At 36.3% G+C, this 21204-nt stretch overlaps 9 protein-coding genes across 9 annotated transcripts; 5 read left to right on the forward strand and 4 right to left on the reverse strand.

Moving 5' to 3' along the window:
* Positions 1 to 433: 433 nt before the first annotated feature.
* Positions 434 to 4258, forward strand: EIN_222500 (AMP deaminase, putative; the record flags this gene model as incomplete). Its single annotated transcript, XM_004254820.1, has 1 exon — positions 434 to 4258. The coding sequence occupies one exon, from the start codon at positions 434 to 436 to the stop codon at positions 4256 to 4258; it is 3825 nt and encodes a 1274-aa protein (XP_004254868.1).
* Positions 4259 to 4462: 204 nt separating this feature from the next.
* Positions 4463 to 6608, forward strand: EIN_222510 (hypothetical protein; the record flags this gene model as incomplete). Its single annotated transcript, XM_004254821.1, has 2 exons — positions 4463 to 6311; positions 6367 to 6608. The coding sequence occupies 2 exons, from the start codon at positions 4463 to 4465 to the stop codon at positions 6606 to 6608; spliced, it is 2091 nt and encodes a 696-aa protein (XP_004254869.1).
* An 83-nt stretch (positions 6609 to 6691) lies between these two features.
* Positions 6692 to 7270, reverse strand: EIN_222520 (hypothetical protein; the record flags this gene model as incomplete). The annotated part of the gene is made up of 1 exon (XM_004254822.1): positions 6692 to 7270. The coding sequence occupies one exon, from the start codon at positions 7268 to 7270 to the stop codon at positions 6692 to 6694; it is 579 nt and encodes a 192-aa protein (XP_004254870.1).
* A 1163-nt stretch (positions 7271 to 8433) lies between these two features.
* EIN_222530 (hypothetical protein) lies at positions 8434 to 11100 on the forward strand (the record flags this gene model as incomplete). The annotated part of the gene is made up of 1 exon (XM_004254823.1): positions 8434 to 11100. One exon carries the CDS (start codon positions 8434 to 8436, stop codon positions 11098 to 11100), a length of 2667 nt encoding a protein of 888 aa, XP_004254871.1.
* A 1349-nt stretch (positions 11101 to 12449) lies between these two features.
* EIN_222540 (phosphatidylcholine transfer protein, putative) lies at positions 12450 to 13253 on the forward strand (the record flags this gene model as incomplete). The annotated part of the gene is made up of 2 exons (XM_004254824.1): positions 12450 to 12620; positions 12672 to 13253. 2 exons carry the CDS (start codon positions 12450 to 12452, stop codon positions 13251 to 13253), a joined length of 753 nt encoding a protein of 250 aa, XP_004254872.1.
* A 70-nt stretch (positions 13254 to 13323) lies between these two features.
* EIN_222550 (hypothetical protein) lies at positions 13324 to 14553 on the reverse strand (the record flags this gene model as incomplete). Its single annotated transcript, XM_004254825.1, has 1 exon — positions 13324 to 14553. The coding sequence occupies one exon, from the start codon at positions 14551 to 14553 to the stop codon at positions 13324 to 13326; it is 1230 nt and encodes a 409-aa protein (XP_004254873.1).
* Positions 14554 to 15055: 502 nt separating this feature from the next.
* On the forward strand, positions 15056 to 16708 carry EIN_222560 (hypothetical protein; the record flags this gene model as incomplete). The annotated part of the gene is made up of 1 exon (XM_004254826.1): positions 15056 to 16708. One exon carries the CDS (start codon positions 15056 to 15058, stop codon positions 16706 to 16708), a length of 1653 nt encoding a protein of 550 aa, XP_004254874.1.
* A 203-nt stretch (positions 16709 to 16911) lies between these two features.
* Positions 16912 to 18618, reverse strand: EIN_222570 (hypothetical protein; the record flags this gene model as incomplete). Its single annotated transcript, XM_004254827.1, has 1 exon — positions 16912 to 18618. The coding sequence occupies one exon, from the start codon at positions 18616 to 18618 to the stop codon at positions 16912 to 16914; it is 1707 nt and encodes a 568-aa protein (XP_004254875.1).
* A 257-nt stretch (positions 18619 to 18875) lies between these two features.
* Positions 18876 to 21098, reverse strand: EIN_222580 (serine/threonine protein kinase, putative; the record flags this gene model as incomplete). Its single annotated transcript, XM_004254828.1, has 1 exon — positions 18876 to 21098. A coding segment is annotated over one exon (2223 nt), but the record flags the coding sequence as incomplete, so codon positions are not given.
* Between the last annotated feature and the right edge of the window lie 106 nt (positions 21099 to 21204).

Consider the following 21204-nt stretch of genomic DNA (forward strand, 5'->3'; position numbering starts at 1 on the left):
TTTATTATTTAACCTTAGGATGTCGGCAGTTGAAAAGTAACCTAAATATTGTTCAGTTACTTAACAGAGTATATGGTTAACTAACTATAAAATATTTAGGTTACTTTTCAACTGCCGACATCCTAAGGTTAAATAATAAAGAAATAGTTTGTATAAAAAACTTACAATAAAATAATTTATTTACCTAATATGTTAAACAATGAATGGCTTGTTTTTGTTTTAGATAAACGAGCAAATTATAAAAAATAAAAAAATGATATGGCTACATTTGAAATATTTCCCGATATATTACGTTTATTAAAACCAAAAATAATCAAATTGAATTTAAAAAGTTGCTCTGTTTTAAGTTTTTTTGTGTTTTTTTATTTTACTGACTCAATATATCATCTATTAACAAATTCAAATCGTTGATAAACTAAAAAACAAAATAATAATGTCTGGAGAAGGCTCTCCTGGTATCAAGGAGAACTTCCTCGCGACATCTGTTCCATTGAAAGAGAAAAACTTCCGATTTTCCAAAATACTCTGTTTTGCACGAAACACCATAACGACGTCGGATTCAAAAGAACTTAGAAAATCTCTCCAAGAAGATGCTGAGGTACAAATATCGAGATCAGTTCATTGGGTCAACAAAGAACGGACACGTGCAGCGGAGAACATCCTCAAAATCCAGTCGTATAGAAACAAATACATGTTCGTTGATCCGCAACACTTCAAGAGTCATTTACAATTACAAGAAGACGAAGAGAAAGTCGACATCTTTCCAATGCACATTGACAAAGAAATGACGTCTTTGGTCATGTCGAGTAGCAAAGAATTGATGGTTTCCGTCCAATTAAAGAATGGTGTTTATGTTATTGTTGATAACACCAACACTATTTTATATTCTCCAATTTCTATAGAAAATTACTTGAAGGATTTTGACGTTGTTCTCAAATTAGTCGACGACCCTCCGACAAAGACGTTTACAATGGAAAGGTTACAAGAGTTGGAACACCGATTTAATTTGCATTTATACTTAGATTTGAGAAAAGTGCAAGTCGGAAACAACTTTTTTGAGTGTCCGAAAGTCGACACGCACATTCACGCTAATTGGGCAGCACCTGAAAACAATTTGTTTAAGTTCATCAAAGAGAATAAAGACTATCAAGATGATGTGTTTGTGAACTCAGACAAGAAGAGAGAGAATTTGAACCAGTTTTGCCAACGACACAAAATCGATTTAAATCGACTTTCCATTCACCAAATTGGCGAATTTGAAAATGATGACTCGCTCTGTTCGATATTTTTGAAGACTACAAATTTGGACGAAGGAAAACTCTTTGCGAAGTTGTTAAAAGAGGAATTGAGTAAAATTGAGGAAACACAGACATACACAGAGATGAGGCTTATTATAATGGGGAATACCAAAGATGAGTGGGAGAAACTTTCTCATTGGGTCATATCAAACAAGGTTGTCTCAAGCCACAACAAGTTTCTGATTGAGTTTCATCGGTTTTATGAGAATGTGAAGGAGATCACATTCTCCGAATATATATCGCGATTCTTTAAGCCTATTTTTGAGGCGACTTTACACCCAGAACAACATAAAGAACTTTCCCTTTTCCTTCAAGAGATCAGTGGATTTGATTCTGATGGAGATGAAGGTGTTGTAGAGTCAATTACTTTGTCTTCTTTTGACCCAAATTTAGAGAACCAAAGCGATCCATCTTATTACGTTTATATGTACTATTTCTATAGTAATATTACATCACTTAATTTACTTCGAATGGCAAAAGGGCTTAACACGTTTGATTTTAGACCACACTGTGGGAAGACGGGACATTATAGTCATTTGGTTGCGGGATACCTCACTTCCAAAGGTGTCAGTCAAGCAGTCAAACTTGAAGATAACACGACTTTACAATACTTATTCTACTTGGACCAAATCGGAATTTCACAGGCACCAATGGCCACTCACGCTAAAATTACACCGTACAGTTCTAACCCGTTCAATACATTCTTTGCAGTCGGACTCAACGTCTCGTTGTCAACGGACAAGCCACTTCGAGTACACAAAACAGTGGAACCACTTCTTGAAGAATACTCGATGGCAAAGAATATGTATAAATACAAAGACCACGACTTAGTCGAAATTTGTCGCAATTCTGTAAGGCAATGTGGATTCTCGTTTAAGACGAAGTCTCGTATGATGAAGGGATTTGTCAACCACTTGTCGCGTCCAGCGTTTAGAAGACAGTTGTTAAGCGATGAAGAGCAGTTACTTAAAGCGCTAACTGAAAACAATGCAAATGGTGTTTTTGAGGACATTCCAAGAACACGTGTCTTCTTGAACTTTAAGACGAAAAGTGGCAAAGACGTCGACATCATGAAGAACATCACTTATTTTATTTCATTGAGAGAGAAGTACTTGGAGGAGAATGAAACACAATTTGTTCCAACGAAAATTGTAGATCTGCCAACAACAACGAAACTGTTCTACTCAATTTCTAATGGAGTCTACAACGTGTTTGATACCCCAGATATGGTGTGCGACGTTTGCAAAGTCTCCACAGCGTTTATAGAATGCTTCGACTGTCGCAAAAAGTTTTGTAAGAAATGTTTCAAAAAGTTCCATGAGAACAAATATCACTCGATCCACCTTGAGAAGAATCGAGCATACTTTCCTATCATTGATTACACAGAGTACACTTCGGATTATAATTCATTGACTAGCTTTGTGGCGAATGGAGACTCGAGATCATTTGGATACATTCAGTTAAAGTGCAGGGAGGAGATGTTCACGCTACACAAACTCCTGAACAACTCCATTGAAGCTACGGAGATGAAAAATTTGAAGGAAGACTTTGACGCTTCGATGAAAATCGATACAGTGTTGACCGGACCGAGGTCTTTCCATCCGAGAAAACTACTCAAATTCATTCAAGACAAATTAGTTAGTGATGCGGAAAAGATTGTATACAAAGAGCTTGAAGTCGAGATGGAGGATGGCTTTAGAGTGTTCAAAAAAGTGACATTGAAAAACATGTTCAATATCTATAATATCAACCGACTCAATTTGGAAACCCTGGACGTCTCATTCGACCCCTCAGTCATACAAAGATATGATTTATGGGACTCAAGAGAGAGAATATTCAACCGCCGCGAGTTGCGTAATTTGTTTTTGACAACAAACAACTTAGATGGTGGAAAGTATTTGGGCGAGTTATTAAAAGAGACGTGGTTCAATGGTAACCAAACGAGAAGCATTAAGATGGAAATAGGTCTTGGACTGAATGGAGGGAACAAAACTGATGTAGAGAGACTTGCAAAGATGTTGTATCGTGCTGGAATACTTCAAAGCAAAGATCATCTTTTAAGCATTCAAGTTGTGAGAGAATACGCCAAATTGAAGCACCAGAACATCATCAGCTGTTTCGAGAAAATTATTTGCAACATTTTTGGACCACTTTTTGAAGCTACTTTGAATCCAGAGAACAACTTTGAAGTCTCGGAATTATTGAAAAGAGTTGGGAGCTTTGATACTAAAGGTGATGAATCGGTGTATTCTGTTGATGGTAATTTAGAACAGGAATTGCCTTCTGAATACAACAGTTATAGTGAACCATCATTCCAATATTGGATTTACTTCTTGAGAATGAACATCTCAGTGTTAAACAACTTGAGAAAGAGTCTTGGACTCAACACTTTTGCATTTAGACCGCACTGTGGAGAAGCTGGAGATCCTATGCATAACGCAGCTGCATTTTTGACTGCGGACTCAATATCACATGGAAGGACTCTAGATGACCAAAACATGTTGCAGTACTTATTTATCTTGGCCCAAATAGGTATCACTTGCTGTCCTATTTACGACAAATTCTTGTACGATATCATCAAACACCCATTTAACAAATACTTTATGAGAGGAATGTTGGTCACACTGGCTACTGATTCACCAATGCACTCACATACTACAGACCAACCGTTGATTGAGGAATACGCAAATGCAGTGAAGACATTTGGATTGACCGCAACTGATGTCAACGAAATTGCCCAGAACTCGGTGGTTATATCATCTTACACGTTGCGAGACAAACTCACATGGCTCATCGGTAAGAACGGAGAGAGTCTCAGTGTGCCTAAGACAAGACTTAAATACAGAGAAAAGGTTCTCAAAAAAGACGTGGACACACTGCTTTCGTATAACATTGGGACAATTAAAATCACCGAGGAAGAGCGCAAGGAGGTGATGAAAGGATCTTTCAACTACTACTGAATATACTTTTAGATCATTCTAATTTTTTTATTATAAAATACTAGTATACTTGTTTTTATTAAAAAGTATTATAAATTTACCTTTGTTTTATAATTGTTCATTGCCCCAAAATATTTTGATGAAAAAACCACTGATTTGTTATATATAACAAAAGATGCCTAATAACGCAATTTGTGATAAATAACAGAAGAAACTTGAAATAACATGTTAAATTGTCAAGTGGTTGTGCTTGGCACACTCTTCGTTATGTGCACTTCCTTTTTATGTGAAATTAGGTCAGACAACAATTACTTGGATCTCTCAGATAGTTCGGTTTACTTGAATACAGACTATAAATGTCCACAAGAACTTGTGGACTATTCTATTGTACTCACCTCGACAAAGAAACAACGAGTGATTTTGGAGAACCCACCACCAATGGCTAACTTGAAGTTAATGAGCGATTCAGACGTTGAAATTAAAGGAAAATTCACTGCATTTGACATTAATATCACCCAACCGATTGCGTTGTATCTCGAAACATATATTGGGAGCATTCACTGCGAATTGTGTGCAGTGTATATTGATACGGGATCACTTTTTGCACCAAAGTTCAAAAGTATCTCTGTCAAAATGTATCTGTCGATATTATCTCCTTCACAATTTGTTACTCAGAATATCACTAACACTAACACGTTGTCTATTGTGTCACCATTTCCTCCACAAATCAATTCTTATAGCGGAAACCCCTATTTCACACTCTTATCACCATCTTCAGTATCAACTATTCAAAACGGAGAGATCCCCGAACATGACACCGTTTCGTTGTTACAACACACACAAGACGTAACTTTAAAGGCGATGGTAAACAATCTATTTGTCTCGTTAGCAAGAGCAACTGTTAAAGCACCATTACAGTTCAACTCCATCACTTTAGTGAATGGCTTTTTGACGATAACAGAGGATATCAGTGCAACAATGTTCATTTCAAATTCATCAAGCGTTGTCTTTAAAAAAGGTACAATCAAAGCGTTTTACTGCTCTCTGATCTCTTCCAAAGTTGAGATACATTCCGTTGAAGAGACATATTTCACAACACATATGGCTTTTATCGACTCGGTGAATGTGTCTAAATATTGTGAAACGAGTGCAGACCAATTCGTGTTTTTAGAGTCCGACACCAAAATCAATTTTGCCAATTCTCCACATTTGCAACACTTTGAAAATCGGAACATTGTTGTTTTTCCATCGTCACAGAAAGTCATTCCAATGTCAATTTTAAAGAAGTGTCATGTCATTTCTAAACATAAAAAAGACATCTACTTGAGTGGAGACAATGTCAAATTTCGAGAGAGCGGGTGCCCTTGTGAAAATTGTCGATATATCATTAACGAACCAGACGAAGTTGTTGTGCACTTTGACACGCCATTGTTTGGAGGAATTGATTGTGAGACTAAGTGTGTAATACGACCCAAACAATCGCCAACAATTCGGTATTTAAAGGGTTTTGATGTTACTGTAGATACAAGTGCGATCATTGCGCTTGTTGTTCCCGAAAATGGGGGGTGCATTACTTTGAAGAATCAAAGTATAATTATGGCCATTCTTAATACCAAAAAAGTGACAAAAATAATAGCAAACGACTTTATTCATTTTGGAGGAACACTCTTGTCAAGTGTCTATTTAGAAGTTCACAAATCAATGACTTTTGTACAACGTGCCGAGTTAATTGTCGATAAAAGTGCTTCAATTTTCATCGAAAGGGATTCGTATCTGGCGATACAGTCTAAAGTGACAGTATTGGGTAATATACATTTCAACGAGAACACAATAGCCCCTGTTAGAGTGTTAAAGGGGGCTGAAATAGTGTTTGGAAAGGATAGTAACTTTGCGCTGCATACAAATGTCAATACATGGAGAGGCGATACACAATATCTCATCCTTAACGAAGAACATGGATTCGGCCCAGACACCCAATTGCCGCAGCTTATTCTAGTTGATGTTACAACCAATCAAATATCGCAATTAGGTCGGCTCTTTACTGAATGTTTTGGTCGGTGGGTTGTATATAAAAGTTAGTTCTTATACTATAACAATAGATTTTATCACACTTAGATACTCACAAGTAGTTTCAAGCAGTTCTATAGTTCATTGTCATCCAGTTGTCGTGACATACGAAGAAACAGAAGAACAAAGCAACACCAAAAAATGCATTGTTTTTGTTATCTTACTTCTTGTAGTATTGTGTATGGCCTTCTATTACTTTAAGATGAAACAAAACACCCAAACAATCATGCGGTATCGCGAAATGGATGATATTGACGATATTCAAAAAGGAGCTGAAGTGGTTGTTATAACAAGTGATGAATAAATGAGTGTTAACTTACTTTACACTGATACAATCAATTACAAAAGAAACACTTACACTGGTGTACATTGAGAATCTTCATTGATTCAAATGGATGGCGTTGCACTCAACCACTTTGTCAAAAATGGGACAGATTTCATGATTGTATTCCACTCCTTCATGCCAAGTAAAATACCTTTGTCTGTTGGGTTGAGTCTCCCACAGATGTTGTTGTACTCTCTTATATCAACACACATCTCCCCATTTACTTCAGATTTTGAAATAAATACATTTTCCCCTATTCTAATTAACACCTTGTCATTAACACTTTTAGTCTCGCTGAGTGGTGGAAGAGAATCCGGCTGTTTGTCTTTTTCCATTAACATTTGTCTAGATTTCTTGGTGTTTGAAATATCAAAATGTCCGGAGAGTATATCGCTAGCAAAGGTTCCTTCACTTTTTTCCGTTTCAGTGCTTTCATTTGAATCAATAACGCGCGACAGGATGTCGTTTCCTTTTTCTAATGTTGGACTTTCATTCACTTTCTTCTGTTTTTGTACTCTCGGAATTGGTTGTTGCTTGATTATCATTGGGGGTTCTTGTCCCTTTATTGTTGTAACAGACTTTTGAAAGGGTTGAATGTTTTGAAAGTATCCGAGTTGCTTTTTTTGAGCCATGGGTTTCATGTTTTGGTTAATATGAAACCTAAGCCCTGATGTTAAACTGTTTATGGATGGGAGTGTGTCTCTTTCATTACATTGAAGCTTTTTTGGTTTTGCAGCTTCTTTGTATTTAAAAGTAGTTGACTGTATTCGTGGTTGTGAAGCAACATGTGGGTGATAAATATCCTTTGTATCAAAAAATGAAGTGATAGTTGGCAAGCCAAGTGTGAAGTCTCTTTGAAACATCACAATGAAATATTATAATCCGTATCAGTTTTTTTCTTAAATATCTTCAAATTTGAGAAAAAAATTGGATAATAATAAACCCTTTTTCTCTTTTCTGTTATTCATCTTTTTCATACTCTATTCATATATTTTAAAAAGTTTTCGAAACTTTTTAAAACCGTTTTGCACAATCACTTGAAGTGTTTATTCATCCACAAAAACGAATCTTTTTCAATGCTTTTATCAAGAACTATCGATTAAGTGTTTACAGTATCTAATGATTGTTTTATGTATAAGTATTTAAAGATAACGTTACTTAATATATCAACCCAATAAATACTTTTAAAAAACTTTATAATCAAATTGTATGGTTTGTATTTTTATTGTTAAATAGTATATTAAAATATTATATTAAATACAGTAAAACCTCTTTACTCTCATAATAAATTGAAACACACAATGCTAACTTAATTATAATATCTTCCAATTTAACATTCGATTCGATAAGTTTTGTAATTTTTTTACTTGTATAAACTATATTTGTTTTAAATTAAAATAAATAAATTATAATTTTTATAATTTATAATTAAAACTTTTAATTATAATTCATATTTCATGCACATTTGTTTTTGAGAACTAAATTAATGTATTGTAAATAATTAGTTTAGTAATTGTTTTTATTAATTAGTAATTATTCATAAACAATAATGAGTAAAAACTCAATCTCTACGAAAAGAAAAATACAAAAATCATTGACTCACATTTATAAAATAACTATTAAAATTTTAACTATTTTACAAATTTGACAACAGATAAAACAAATTTCAATAATAAACTAAATAGATACCAAAAAAATACTAGATAATACTGTATGAAGAGTTTAAAACCATACACATTCACCATTCAAACGCACTCCAAAAATACTCTAAAACCTGAAATCCTCAAAACACTAGAAAACTCAGATGACAAATATTTTAGACGTAATCCCATTCCCCATCTTCAGACTGAAGCAAACAACTTCGGCACAAATATACCAACCAATTGTACGCGCTATTTCAGCACAGTTTGGGACAATCAGTCAAAATATCACAAACACTGTCGGAGCAATGCAAAAGTCTCGAGACCAACTTGTCACGACAACCAACGCGGACTTGGTTATTAAATCAAGTATTGAGTATTACAATAACCTCCACAACTTGAGCCAAAGAGTCGCGCTGTCCTCTATCAATGTTCAATTTTCTTGGACAGACACTGTTAAAAAGGAACAAACTTCATGCTACCTCTTCTGCTTTGAAACGGCGAATGTATTGTATAACGTCGGCGTTGCGCACATGATTCTTGCACGTCAGAATTTTCGCACTGACCTCAAAGATGCGATAGAACATATAAAGAATGCAGCTTTCTGTTTTAGTGAAGCGTCCAATGCAGTTGTGGGTAATGAAAGAGTCGTGAATTGTTTGGATATCATGCCGGAAGCAACCAAAGCCTTGTCGTCATTTTGTATGCTCGCAGTGCAGTACATGTATTACCAAAAAGCAATTTTAGAAAGTCGATCAGAGACGATTCAAATGAAGTTGGCGTCTGGTGTCTACAAGGTAGCTGTTGTTATGAAAGACACAACTAAAGCTGCCAAACAGTGTATACCCCACCATATATATGCTTCTTCCATGGCGTTTGAAAAGTTGTGTGTTGCTGATGTTCAGCGACACATTGCTGCAGTTGACGCAAAAGAAAATTTAAAGTATGGGGAGCAGATATCACGAATGATGTGGGCCATTGATAATATAGACGCCGCATCAAGAACTAAAGACCTTCCAAAGGAATTCAAAGGTACTTTTGACACTGTTTTAAAGACCTTTAAGGCTGAGTTGACCCAAATGCAAAAGGACAATGACGAGGTGTATATGCAGAACATCCCAGAAGCAGCGTCGTTGGAATACCCAGAAGCAACTGTTCTTGCGAAAGAACAAGCTTTCCAATTTGAAGGAGAAAACCCTTTCAAAGAGTTATTGCCATTAAAGATTCGAGCTGCTTACAATCAATATATGGCCAAAGCGAAAAAGGTGATTGACGATACTAAACTTACTACACCAGCGTCTACTAAAGCGGGTGAAGACTATCTTGAAAGAATCAAGTTGAAAGAAGTCATTGAAATTGTGAAGAACCCCCAACGAATACCATCAGACGTCGAGAAGTTTGCCACTGAATTTGGGAACTTGAAACAGTTCGACAAATTGCAAGAAAGTATGGAAATGATGAATAAATCGACTCAGAAAAACGACGACTTGATTGCGGAAATTAAACACCGACTTGATGAAGAGGCTTTGAAGGATAATGATGGTATTGTGAAGTACAGAAATTATTGGACAATCAATCTTGCTTCCAATCAACACTCTTTGATTGCGAAAATCAGAGAAGTCGACAACTTGGTTTCACAGTCTAAAAGAAGTGATGTGGAGACGTCAAGTAAAATGAAACTGAATGCAGATATTCTCAACATTATTCAAAGAGGAAAGGAAGGTGTTGCTCAGTTCTTCCCAACTAAAGAAGAAACAGAAAGAGCAATGCCCATAATTGTTAGAATGGAAGAACTGAAAGGGGAGTGGGAACAACTCATCATTGATCGAAACGACTTGTTACAAACATTGTTATGTGGTGCTGAGGCTCAAGAAAGCAATTTAATTGACGAGTTGAATAAGACCTCCAACCAAGAAGGCGTTGTTAACAATTACAGCGAACAACTCAAAACACTTGTCGCTCAAATGCAAAAGTCATTTGATTTACAAACAGAATTACTTGGTAAAATCACTTCAGAACACGCAGAATTGCAACTTGTGTTGGGTGAAAAAGTAGTCGAACTTAATGTCAACATTGACAAGATTCACAGTGCTATGAAAGCGGCTGGAGAAATAAGAGACGAAGTCTCGTCATCTATTTCCAATCACTCTTTTGTCCTTCAAAAGTTGATTGAGTTAAAACAAGAAGTGTTCACATTCTGTGAAAGACACGCGTTTGACGTCGACGATTTACTTAAGAAGCTCCAATCGGCAAATGTACAACCTCAACAACCAAACGTACCTACAAAACAATTGCCACCACTTCCACCTAAACAACCTGCTGTTCAACCACAATATCAACAACCACAATACCCTCCACAACAATACCCTCAATATTCCCAACCCCAACAACGACAACAACAACCTTATCAACAACCAATGACCGCTTCAAGTTATCAACAGTGCCCCCAGAGAAACTACGCCTCTCAACCACAACAACAACAATTCACTCAATCACAAAGACAATACCCACAACAACAGGTTTATGGGCAGCAACAATATGCACAACAACAGTATACACAACAATCCCAATTTATTCAATCACAGTACCAACAAAGACCAACTCAATATCAACAGCCTTATGCACAATACAAACAACCACAACAACCCCAACAACAAATGCAACAGTCGTATAACCCTTATGTGAAGTCAACTCAACAAGGTGGTAGTCAGCAATACCCAATGTCACCATATGGAACAAGTCAACAACAACAGTTTGCACAACAAATGCAACAACAAAAGCAGCAAGGCAAGCCCGCGTATGCAAATCCATATGTAAACCCATACAAATAATTTGTTATCCCTTTCTTTTGTTTCATTTTATGGTTTGATCTCCAAATTCAAAAGAAAAGTTTGTCCCAAAAATATCAAAAAACCAAGTGACGTGCAGTGGAAGTATCGGAGGACAAAGTGACTTTCGCACTCGAGGTGCTTACGTTCATAGCAGTCGTTGTCATCGTTGCATACCACATGATTCCAAACAACCCCAAAAATAATGAAAAAACTAAGTGAGTCATTTATTTCATTCTAGGTTTTTTTAATATACTTTGACGCCTCCAATCTATAAATCGCATTTGTAAGTTACAATTTCTTTGTTTGATTTAATTTATATTGTATAAAAATTTTAAACAATTGTATTTTTCAAGTTCATTTATTAATTGAGGATATTATTTATTGTTTTATATCATTTCCCTGATTTGGTCGTGTATATTTGTAAATAAATAGATTTCTAATCAATTGGAAAATATAATAATAAACTTCAGCTATTTCTTTTTTTTAATTATATAAACGTTAATATATTTATTCTTAAATGCGCTACTATTTGTCTTTTTAAGTTTATAGTTAATTTATTATTAAATTAACCTATATTATTATTATTTCTATTTGTTTTTATAATTATATTAAGATTTTTGTATTATTCATTTAATAACTACCATAAATGAATAGTTCTTTTCTAATATATATAATTATAAAAACATGAAAACAATTAAAAAAATCAGACATAACAACTATAATTAGATTAACCACAATTTAAAAAGAATTGTTTATTTTTTTTTGGAGTTAATCAATATTTTGTTTTTTTTGGTAAAAAAAAGTAATTATTTGCATCATTATTAGTTACAAAACAATATAAATATAATATCATATAGATATAATAATTTACTAATAAAATTATATATTTCAAATACCATCTAATAAACCAATAATATTTTATTTCAATGATAGCAATTTATAAAAATTAGTTAAAAAGCAGATTTGCCTTTAGAAATTTTTAAAAAAACCAGAAGTATTTGATTTATTTAGAAACACCGACTCTTACAAATATACCTGATAATACTTTTTTGATTTTGATGTAAATAACATTAAATAATCGGGCTATTAGTAAAATAAAAAAAACAAATAGTATTTGAAAACAGTTGAATTATTAATAAAAAAAGTAAAAAGTTCTTTATTCCCACAAGTGAGTTTCGAAATATTCAATTAATTTAATTTGTTGATTGTTTAATAAAAGTTACTAAACACTTAATAAAATAATAATTTGTAAATAACAAATTATACTGAAATAACTAAAGAAAGAGTTGAAAAAAATTGTCTGTTTTACGACTCAAAAATGCCAGGAACTTTGAAACTCATCCGATAAAATGACCGAATGGATGGTGAAGCTCTATGGTGACGTATACACGTTAACACACAACCAGGACTTCCCCGTCCCAAATAAAGACTTTTTCTTTGATTTCAAGAAGGTTTTGGATGATGATGAAGGATGGAATGTGTCTGAAGACAAAAACGGGACAACTGTTTTATTCAGAGATGTTTGTTTTCTTTTGTTTTTAAGTCTTACAATTTCTTGTACTTAACAAAAGGCGTCTAATGAAGAAACTCTCCAAATCAAACTTCGCTCGACTGCTTTAAAAGATATTCCCGCAGAAGTTATTCACGACGTCCTTCAAGATCCAGAATATCGTGCGACATGGGATGAGTCGATGAAAGAACAGAAGTTGGTCGAACAAATTGACGAAAACACGGAGATTGGGTATTACAGTGTTAAAATGCCACTCACCATTGCCAATCGTGATTGGGTGAATATGCGTTCGTGGTGGTTTGATGAGAAGAAGGGGATCTACATCATCACCAATCATTCCGTCGACCACCCCAAATGTGGTGAAGTGTCTGGGTTCGTACGAGCGAAAAGTTTGAAGACGGGGTATATCGTCGAAAAGACACCAGAAGGTACTAAGCTTTCATTCTTCAGTTGGAACTCATGGAATGGATGGATTCCAAATTGGGTAGTTAACAAATGCTCGAAGTATATGATAGCTGATATCATCCAACAACTCAGAGACGCTGCAACAAAGTACCCCGAGTGGAAGAAGACTCATCATCCCGAAGAGAGATATTGGATGAAGAAAGGTGAAGTGATGGTGAAGAGCGAGAAAGAGGAATAAATTTATTTTGGCATTTTTGTGGGTTGTGAAGCGAACATTTCTATTCCATAACACTAAAAACAATAGTGGATTATATGGTAAAGACAACATCACAGCACGAGTGATAGGAACGAAATATGACACCTTCAACAGCACCCTCCCCAAATATACGGCACTCATAACGCCCTACTAGTAAATGTGAAATGTCAAGTTGAACAGATGAGTTGTTGGAAGACCACCCATTCACTACGGGGCTACTGTTAGGAATACTTTTCGATGTTGGATAGATACCTGCCCAGAACTGCTCTTTGTCGGGAACCTCAACTAAAACGCATTTCTTACCCAACGAAACAGATACGGTGAGAAGTGCTTCGATTGGTTTGCCAACAAAAACTAATGCCTCTTTCATGAAGAACCCATTTTCCCTTTTCAAAAAGAGTTTCACTGTGTATTTCCCACGAACAACGGATTCAAAGTGAATGGAACCAACATTGGTCTTGCACTCGGACTTCTTTATGAAGGCCGTGGTGGTCGTCTCGTGGGCATCAAAAAGACCAACCCAACTCCCAGACGTGAGCATACCTTCTGGAATGTAATAACACACCTCCACACTATTATTAATCACTCGACAGTCTAATGAAGGCTCTATTCTTTCTTCATCTACAGACCCCCTTACTATTTGTAAATTGGAAAATGCGGAGTTGTCACTTGTGTAGTCTTCAATGACGTGGATCAAATCCTTTGATTTTTTACTGGGGACTTCCACAGGAACGGGGATTTTATCTGGTTGAATTTCGTCAGTCTTTTCAAGTTGTTTTTCTAAGGGAAGTTGCTGAGGAGGCAGTACTAGTGGTGCCAACTCTTTATGAAGTACCAGAACGTCGTCTTGTTTATTTTCTGTGGGTTGTTGTGTCTGTTCCTTCTCCGAATTCATTTCCTTTTTGAGTTGGATTTCGTTTTCTCTGATTTGAGAAACCGTTTTGTTCTGTTGGGTTGAGTTGATCGACTCATCCTTCTTCTCTAAGTTTGTTGGCTCACTTTTTGCACTTTGTGGAGATGGCGACTTCTTTAAATTTGAACTGATCTCATCCAAAAAGTTGTCTATGCTTTTCCCCACTTTACTAATTGTTTCGTTGAAACTGTCAAGCACATTTTTCTTAGTGGACACCTTTGGTGGTTGTCGGTCTTTGATGTACATTAACTCGTTCACAGTTCGAAGGACATCATACGAGTACTTCTGAAAGGTGAGCTTGATGATACTTTTGTCGATTGTTGGAAACGACTGGTTTAAGAACAATAAATTTGATTTTCTCTCTTCCATCGTTGTGTTGAGTGTGGTTTATTTGTTTCATCGTCGTTTAAGACTCCACTTTGCTTGTGGTGTGGATAAAACACTGACTTTCCTTGTTCAATACATACTTGGTCAAACTAGAAAGTATTATTAATTTACTATATACATTTTCATTCGAATTGGATTTAGTCAATCAATTGTATAATTTGAATTCTTTGACTTTTTTTGCTCTGAATTATTTGAACGAGATATATAACGTTATTATAACTTTTTTTGTTATGGAATATACTCTCTGACTTTTAAATCAATCAAATTCTGATTCAAAACAACAGAAACACAGTGAGAAGTCAAGCAAAAAAGTCGTTCAATATGACAAAACGTTTCATTGGGTATTTCAAAATCAAGGTGCGATACTGTCATATCGCAATTAAGCACTCAATTTATTCTTTTTAGAAAGGTAATCAATAAGAAGAATAAATAAACTATTAACAAATTATAAAAATAATAAATTAAAAAATTACTAAATAAGTTAATGAGCTTCCAAAGTTTGTTTATCAGCACACTCGACGATTACACTCAACCACTTTCCTCTCCAATAGCAAAGGACATTCAAATGCCCTCCCTCGAACAATTTGAGAAGTTTGACCTGCCTCAATTGAAAAACATATTTCTAGTGGAGCTACAAAAGATGTCAGAGTCGGGTGAAATTGGTCTTCCCTCGTTCAACTTTTTCATGAAGACACTGGGAGAGGACAGATGGTGTTTTCTCGTCATTAATTATGTCACATCAAGACATATTGAGGAACAACACCTTTTTGTACCTTTATGCTACAACGCAAAGGAATCTTTGACAACCACACAAATGGAGAATTTGATTCCAAAGGTCATCACAGACTTTAAACTACCATTCTATGGCAATTCATTTGTCGGAGTTGAAGGCAATTTAGTTGATGGATTGTTTAGAGTCGACACGCAACTTCGATGCTTTGGAAAAGCATTTTTCAGACCACTTCTAACACCGCAATGCTCATCCAAATTGTTTGGGTTTTATAAAGAGATGGTCACGTTCACGAAAAAGATCAACACCCTATTTGACAACAAAAACACCATCGAAAAGGTTTTGGGAAAAATCCCAATTGTGATCGACCCCAAAACAGGGTTTCTCAAGAAATTTACGATGGGGAAGTGGATCCTTAATTTCTCAATTTTAGAATTTATTGTGTCACACCAAGAAGAGCTTCAAAAACGGTTGAAAACTTCACACAGTGACATATTTATCAATGTCACAAATGTATATAAAGTTATGTTGCCTGTGTTAATTTGCCTCAAAGAACTGAAAGAAGTGGACCATTTGAGTGATGTCTTATATCAAATATTTACGATGTGCAAACAAATTCGGATGCAAGAATATATCGACGACCCTTTGATTGATGATGTGAAAACAATGTTATTAAAATTGGTAACTGTGTACGAGAGGAATGTTCTTGCAGTTCAAAACAGTTATTTTAATAAGGTCTTGTTTTTTACCCCTCGATTTAAAAACATACAGATATATGGAGAGGAAGAAAATGCGAAATTGATGAAATACTTAGAGAAAGAAAATGTGAGTAAAATGGAGTTGGACTTGTACATGAGCTTAAAAGTCCCAACAAAGAAGCCTGCGGAGTTTTGGAGAGCACATGTTTTAGACTTACCAAAATTGTGTGGGTTGGCAAAGAACTATTATAGTGTGAAAGCAAGGTGTCGCATCAAGAAGGATTGTATGAAAACGGTGAGTGAGATGTGTGAACGTAAAGTGCCATATGATGTCATTAAAAATATAGTTGTTGTTAGGAACAATGTGAATGTCATCCGAAACGTATTGGTTCAAAGAAAAACAGACAACGACTTCAGAAAAGTGTGTGAATTTTGCGATTCGGAAAATGAAACCCCCGTCGCAGTGGCATTACCAAACATTAAAGAAGAGTTTCTGGATACCGAATCTTCTAAACAACAATACGCCGATCCAGAACTTCAATCACCATATATGAAACCATCACAAACCTTTCCACAATTTGACTATAACAACCCATACGCTTACTCGTATTATCCACAACCAGACACAAATCCACAGTCCAGCAACCAACAAAGTGAACCACTCGCTTATCCACAACAAACAACACAACACATACAAACACCGTATTAATTCCAAGATTTTATGAATAAACATTCAGAATGGTAAGTATTGTTTGTAGTGGCTTTTGTGTGCGTGTTTACGTTATTGTGTTGTTTTAACACCAGCTAATGTATTTCAAAGATATTTAAGCAGCATCTAGTTCTAAAATAGAACCAACATTTTATAGTAAAAAAAACTATTAAAAATACCAATGACAATTGAATGGACTGAACTCACATGAACGCCTCTAACTTTGCTTTGACAATGTCAAGCAATCTCTTTTGAGCCTCTTTATCAACAATGGCGTCCAATTCGTCGATGAGAGTTTTGGTGATGTTGTTGATTTGTTTCTCCTTCTCTTTTTGGTCCTCTTCTTCCGCCTTTTTCTTCTTCTTTTCGTTTTCACTTGTGATCAAACCTGGTAGGTCGTCTGTTGTGTCTAAAAAGACGTCTTCGTTGTCAAACTCTTTGGGGAGTTTCCCAACCTCTTTTAACTTGTCGACTTTCTCTTTCAGTGTATGCTTTGACATTTCCTCCTGTGGTGAGGGCTCAGAAATTCTTGGCAACGTCCCCATAGCTTCTGGAAGTAATGTAGATTTGGTCCATCCTGCTCGTATGCTGTCTTCAGTGATTTCGTCCCAAGTCTCTTTCATCATCTGGATGTAATCGTCGAGCCTCCCGCACACCCTGTTCCGTTTCTTTTCTTCAGTCTTTTCTTTGTCTTGGGCAATAGAAGTACTTAAAATAGATGGAACAGGTATTTCTTCGTTGAGTTGGCCTTCGGGAGTACCTTCTGTTAATGAAATCTTCACGTTTTTCTGGAGGTAATCGTCAATCATTTTGGTCTTAAAAATGGTTTTGAAAGTTGTTTTGATACCTTGACACATCGGTTGGAACAACCCAGTCGTCCCTTTTGGTAAGACCAGAAACGCGACATTTTCATATCCATGTAACTGAAGAACATTACACTTTAAATTGGGTGGAAGAGGAATTGGTGTGGCCTTTTCAAGTAATTTGAGATGTGGCTCATTGTTGTCGATCAACATCAAGATCTTCTTTTTCTCTTCATTGGGGCCATTCTCGGCGCCAAAGTCCAAACAAGAGACCCACTTCCAGAGAGACGAGTAGTCCAGAAAAGTTGCTGTTCCATGGAAGTACACAATCCCATCTGTTTTACTCGACTTGTTGCTTCCAAAGACACCTAAAATGCATTTCCCACCTGATGAGCTCCCACACAAAATCGCAGTCAACTTCTTTCTATCATCTCCAACGAGGGTTGGCTTCATCAAAGCAGAGTTTGACCAATGTTCAATATATCTTAAAGAGACATCGATTTCGTCCATACTGTAAGAGACATATCCTAACGTAGACATATACCCAATCGCAGACCTGATGTCGTCCAACGTTGTCGAGTACGACGCCAAATCAATTCCCGAGAATTCTCCGTTTGTCACTGTTTCCGAGAACGTCTGTGATTTACAAAATGTTTGCACCCAAGCTTGGTTAATACTCTCTTCGGTGACTTCCAAGTACTTTTTCTGAGCATGGAAATGTGAGATAAGTTCCTTAGCAAAGACCATTATTTGGAAGTAATGAATTGGGATATCATTCGTCAAACAGTTTTCCACATTCATGTTCAATATATTGTATAAATCAGGAAACTTCGCTTTTCTTCCTCTTTTGTGTTTTTTGAAATTATTTGCTCTCAAAGTGGCTAAAGTGGATGATGACAGTTTGAAGCCCGTTTGTTCTTTAATTTCCTTCAAAAGTTCTTTTTGTTTCAGTCCACTGTCGTTCAGTTTTTTCATTGCCTCCAAATCTTGCCCCCTGAAGGAATATCTCTTCGGCTTTTTCTCGACTTTTTCTTTCTCTGATTTGATCTCTGATACTCTTTGTGGCATCAAAATGTCCAACCCACTGACTTCCTTATGTTCTTCCATCTCTTTTTTAATTTAAAGTTGTCTTTTCATTTAACGTTTAGATAAAAAAAGTCGGTTCAATTGGTTTTATTTGTAAAAAAATATAATTCATTATAGTTTCCTATTCTTTCGAGTCTAGTTTGGTAGTGTGTTAATTAATTCATTGTAATATAATAGGGTTTTTGCTCGCTAATTATATTTTTGTAAAAATTATAACATATAATACAGTTTATTATAACAGAATAATACAAACAAAATCAATAGTATTCCACTGATGTTCAAAGATTTTGTAAAGCCTCAAAAAGTTCGTTTCTGAACTCATTGATTGACTTTGGTATTTCCTGTCTGAATTGACTCAAGTGGATGTCAACGTCCACAACCTTCCTATCAAGCTCGTTAATTTTTTCTTCCATTTGGTGGATCTTCATTGGTACATCTTCCCCAACAATGTTATTGAATTTGTACACCTTACTCCTCCGATCAATTTCATCAATCAACTCCGTCCGTAGAATTTCATAGTTTGAGGGAACCATTTCACATATGGCACACCGCGCTTTCGCAACTTCAAAGCGCAAAACACTCATGACTTTAGCCTCGGTGTCTTGGTCCAGTGGCTTTGACACTGATGGGTGTGCGGAATGTCCTAACACCTTTGAGTTTTGTCGCGAGAACCTTTTCTGTTTCATTGGCCCTTTCCGGATCGTGTCTTTTCTCGATGTCGACGAGTGTGGGGATGATACCCCCCTCATCGAATTTGTCGGAGATTGTTTTTGTACTTTATCGTAGAGAGATGTGCTGCTGAGCATTGAAACGGGTATTTTGTTCTTCTCAACAGACTTGTCCTTGTCTGTGTTTTCTGGTTCGAGTTGGCTCAAGTTAACAGAACTCTTATTTTTTGTGACAGCACTTGTAAAGACGCTATTTGACTTTGGGGCCACTTCATCAAACCCAAGCCGTTTCACACTTGTCGGACCAAGTTGCGATGTCGTCACGCTTTGTGGCCCTAACCCTTGCTTTCTTACCAATTGTGGAGAACTTGACCTTTGTGCTATCGGTCGTTCAACTATTTTGTTATCAGGCTTTGGCGAGGTAGATCGTAAGATTGGGATACTCTCCAGCCTTGGCGTATTTTCTGTGAACTTATTTGAGAGTACTGGGGATGGTTCTCGCTCTTTCTTCTTCAAAGAATTTGATGGGACAAGTGGTTGCAAACTCACTTTGTCTTTAGTCTGGTTTTCTGCTTTACTATAGTTCAATTCAAGTGACTTCTTGAATGACCCAAATTCGCTATTACGCTCATGCATACTACGTGTGTTCCGCCTACGACTACTCATCCAACGGTCTTCAGCAGAGTCGGACCGGTGCCGCATCCCATTGAAACTCGTGCTTTTCTTCCGCCCTCTGCCAAGACTCTCAAACATGTCATCTTTTCTCATTGTTTTAATACGTGGAGTGATACCTATGATGTCTTTAGGAACTTTCACAGATAAATTGAAACTCTTCTTGTTCTCCTTTTTGAGTGTTCTTGTCCTCGGAGAAAACTCTTCCAGTTTCGGCGAAGAGTCTCTCGACACTTCATTACTCTCAACGTTTCTTCCGGGGGTACAAACTCCTCTTGGCGACACATCCCCACTACTACTCTCACATCCATCAAACAAAAAATCATGCAGTTTGTCATCGATCATATTCTGCACCATGTTCTCTACCACATCTTTGGTCCACTCTTTCACTAACTGTTTGTAGTTGTCCAACTCCTTCACTTTGTCTTCCATCTTCTCTTTAGTATACAACGCAAAGTTCTCTTGAAGGCTTAGAACCTTCTCGTTCAGTGCGAGAATGTCCGATTGTAGCTTTTCAATCAATCGGATTTGTTCGTTCATCACCTCAGAGTTTACGTTATAACTGTTAATAGAGTTGTCATGCCTGATTGACTCTCCTTGTTGCTTTGGATGTCTGACGGATGAGAAACATTGTCGAATTTGTTCTGATGCTGCTCTATTTTCATCGTCTTTGTCAATGTATTTAATCGCAAATTTGTTGTCTGGGAATATTGATATTTGGGGCATGTAGTGGTACCTTGTTTGGTAGACTGAAACACACAAATTAAGGATTGGTTGATTGTCGTCTGGAATTTGAAGGAACCGGTGTTTCTTCAAATCTTTAATTGACGCTCTCTGGTTCGGATTTTTGACGAGACACGACGCAACAAAATTGGTGATTTCTTCGCTGTTCTCTTCTTTGTTTTTAAAAGTGGGTGGGGGGTGCTTTTTGATCAACTCGAGAATTCGCATTGTCATTAAATCTTCATACGGTGGCTTCTTCTCTCTCATCTCAATCACTGAAATCCCTAACGACCACACATCACTCTTTGGAGTCAATTTCATCGATTTTAAAACGGCTTCGGGGGACATATAAGGGGCAGACCCATACCACTTGTCTTCACACGATTCATCCATGTGTTTACTTATCCCAAAGTCAGTCAACTTCACTTGACAATCGTCACTAATTAATACATTTGCCGGTTTCACATCCAAATGAAGTATCCCACCCGAGTGGAGTGCTTCAAGTCCATTAACTACACCTTTGACTATACACGCAACGGTTAAC

Source organism: Entamoeba invadens (assembly GCF_000330505.1).
Source record: "Entamoeba invadens IP1 unplaced genomic scaffold scaff_1105074725849, whole genome shotgun sequence".
Classification (NCBI taxonomy): domain Eukaryota; phylum Evosea; order Mastigamoebida; family Endamoebidae; genus Entamoeba; species Entamoeba invadens.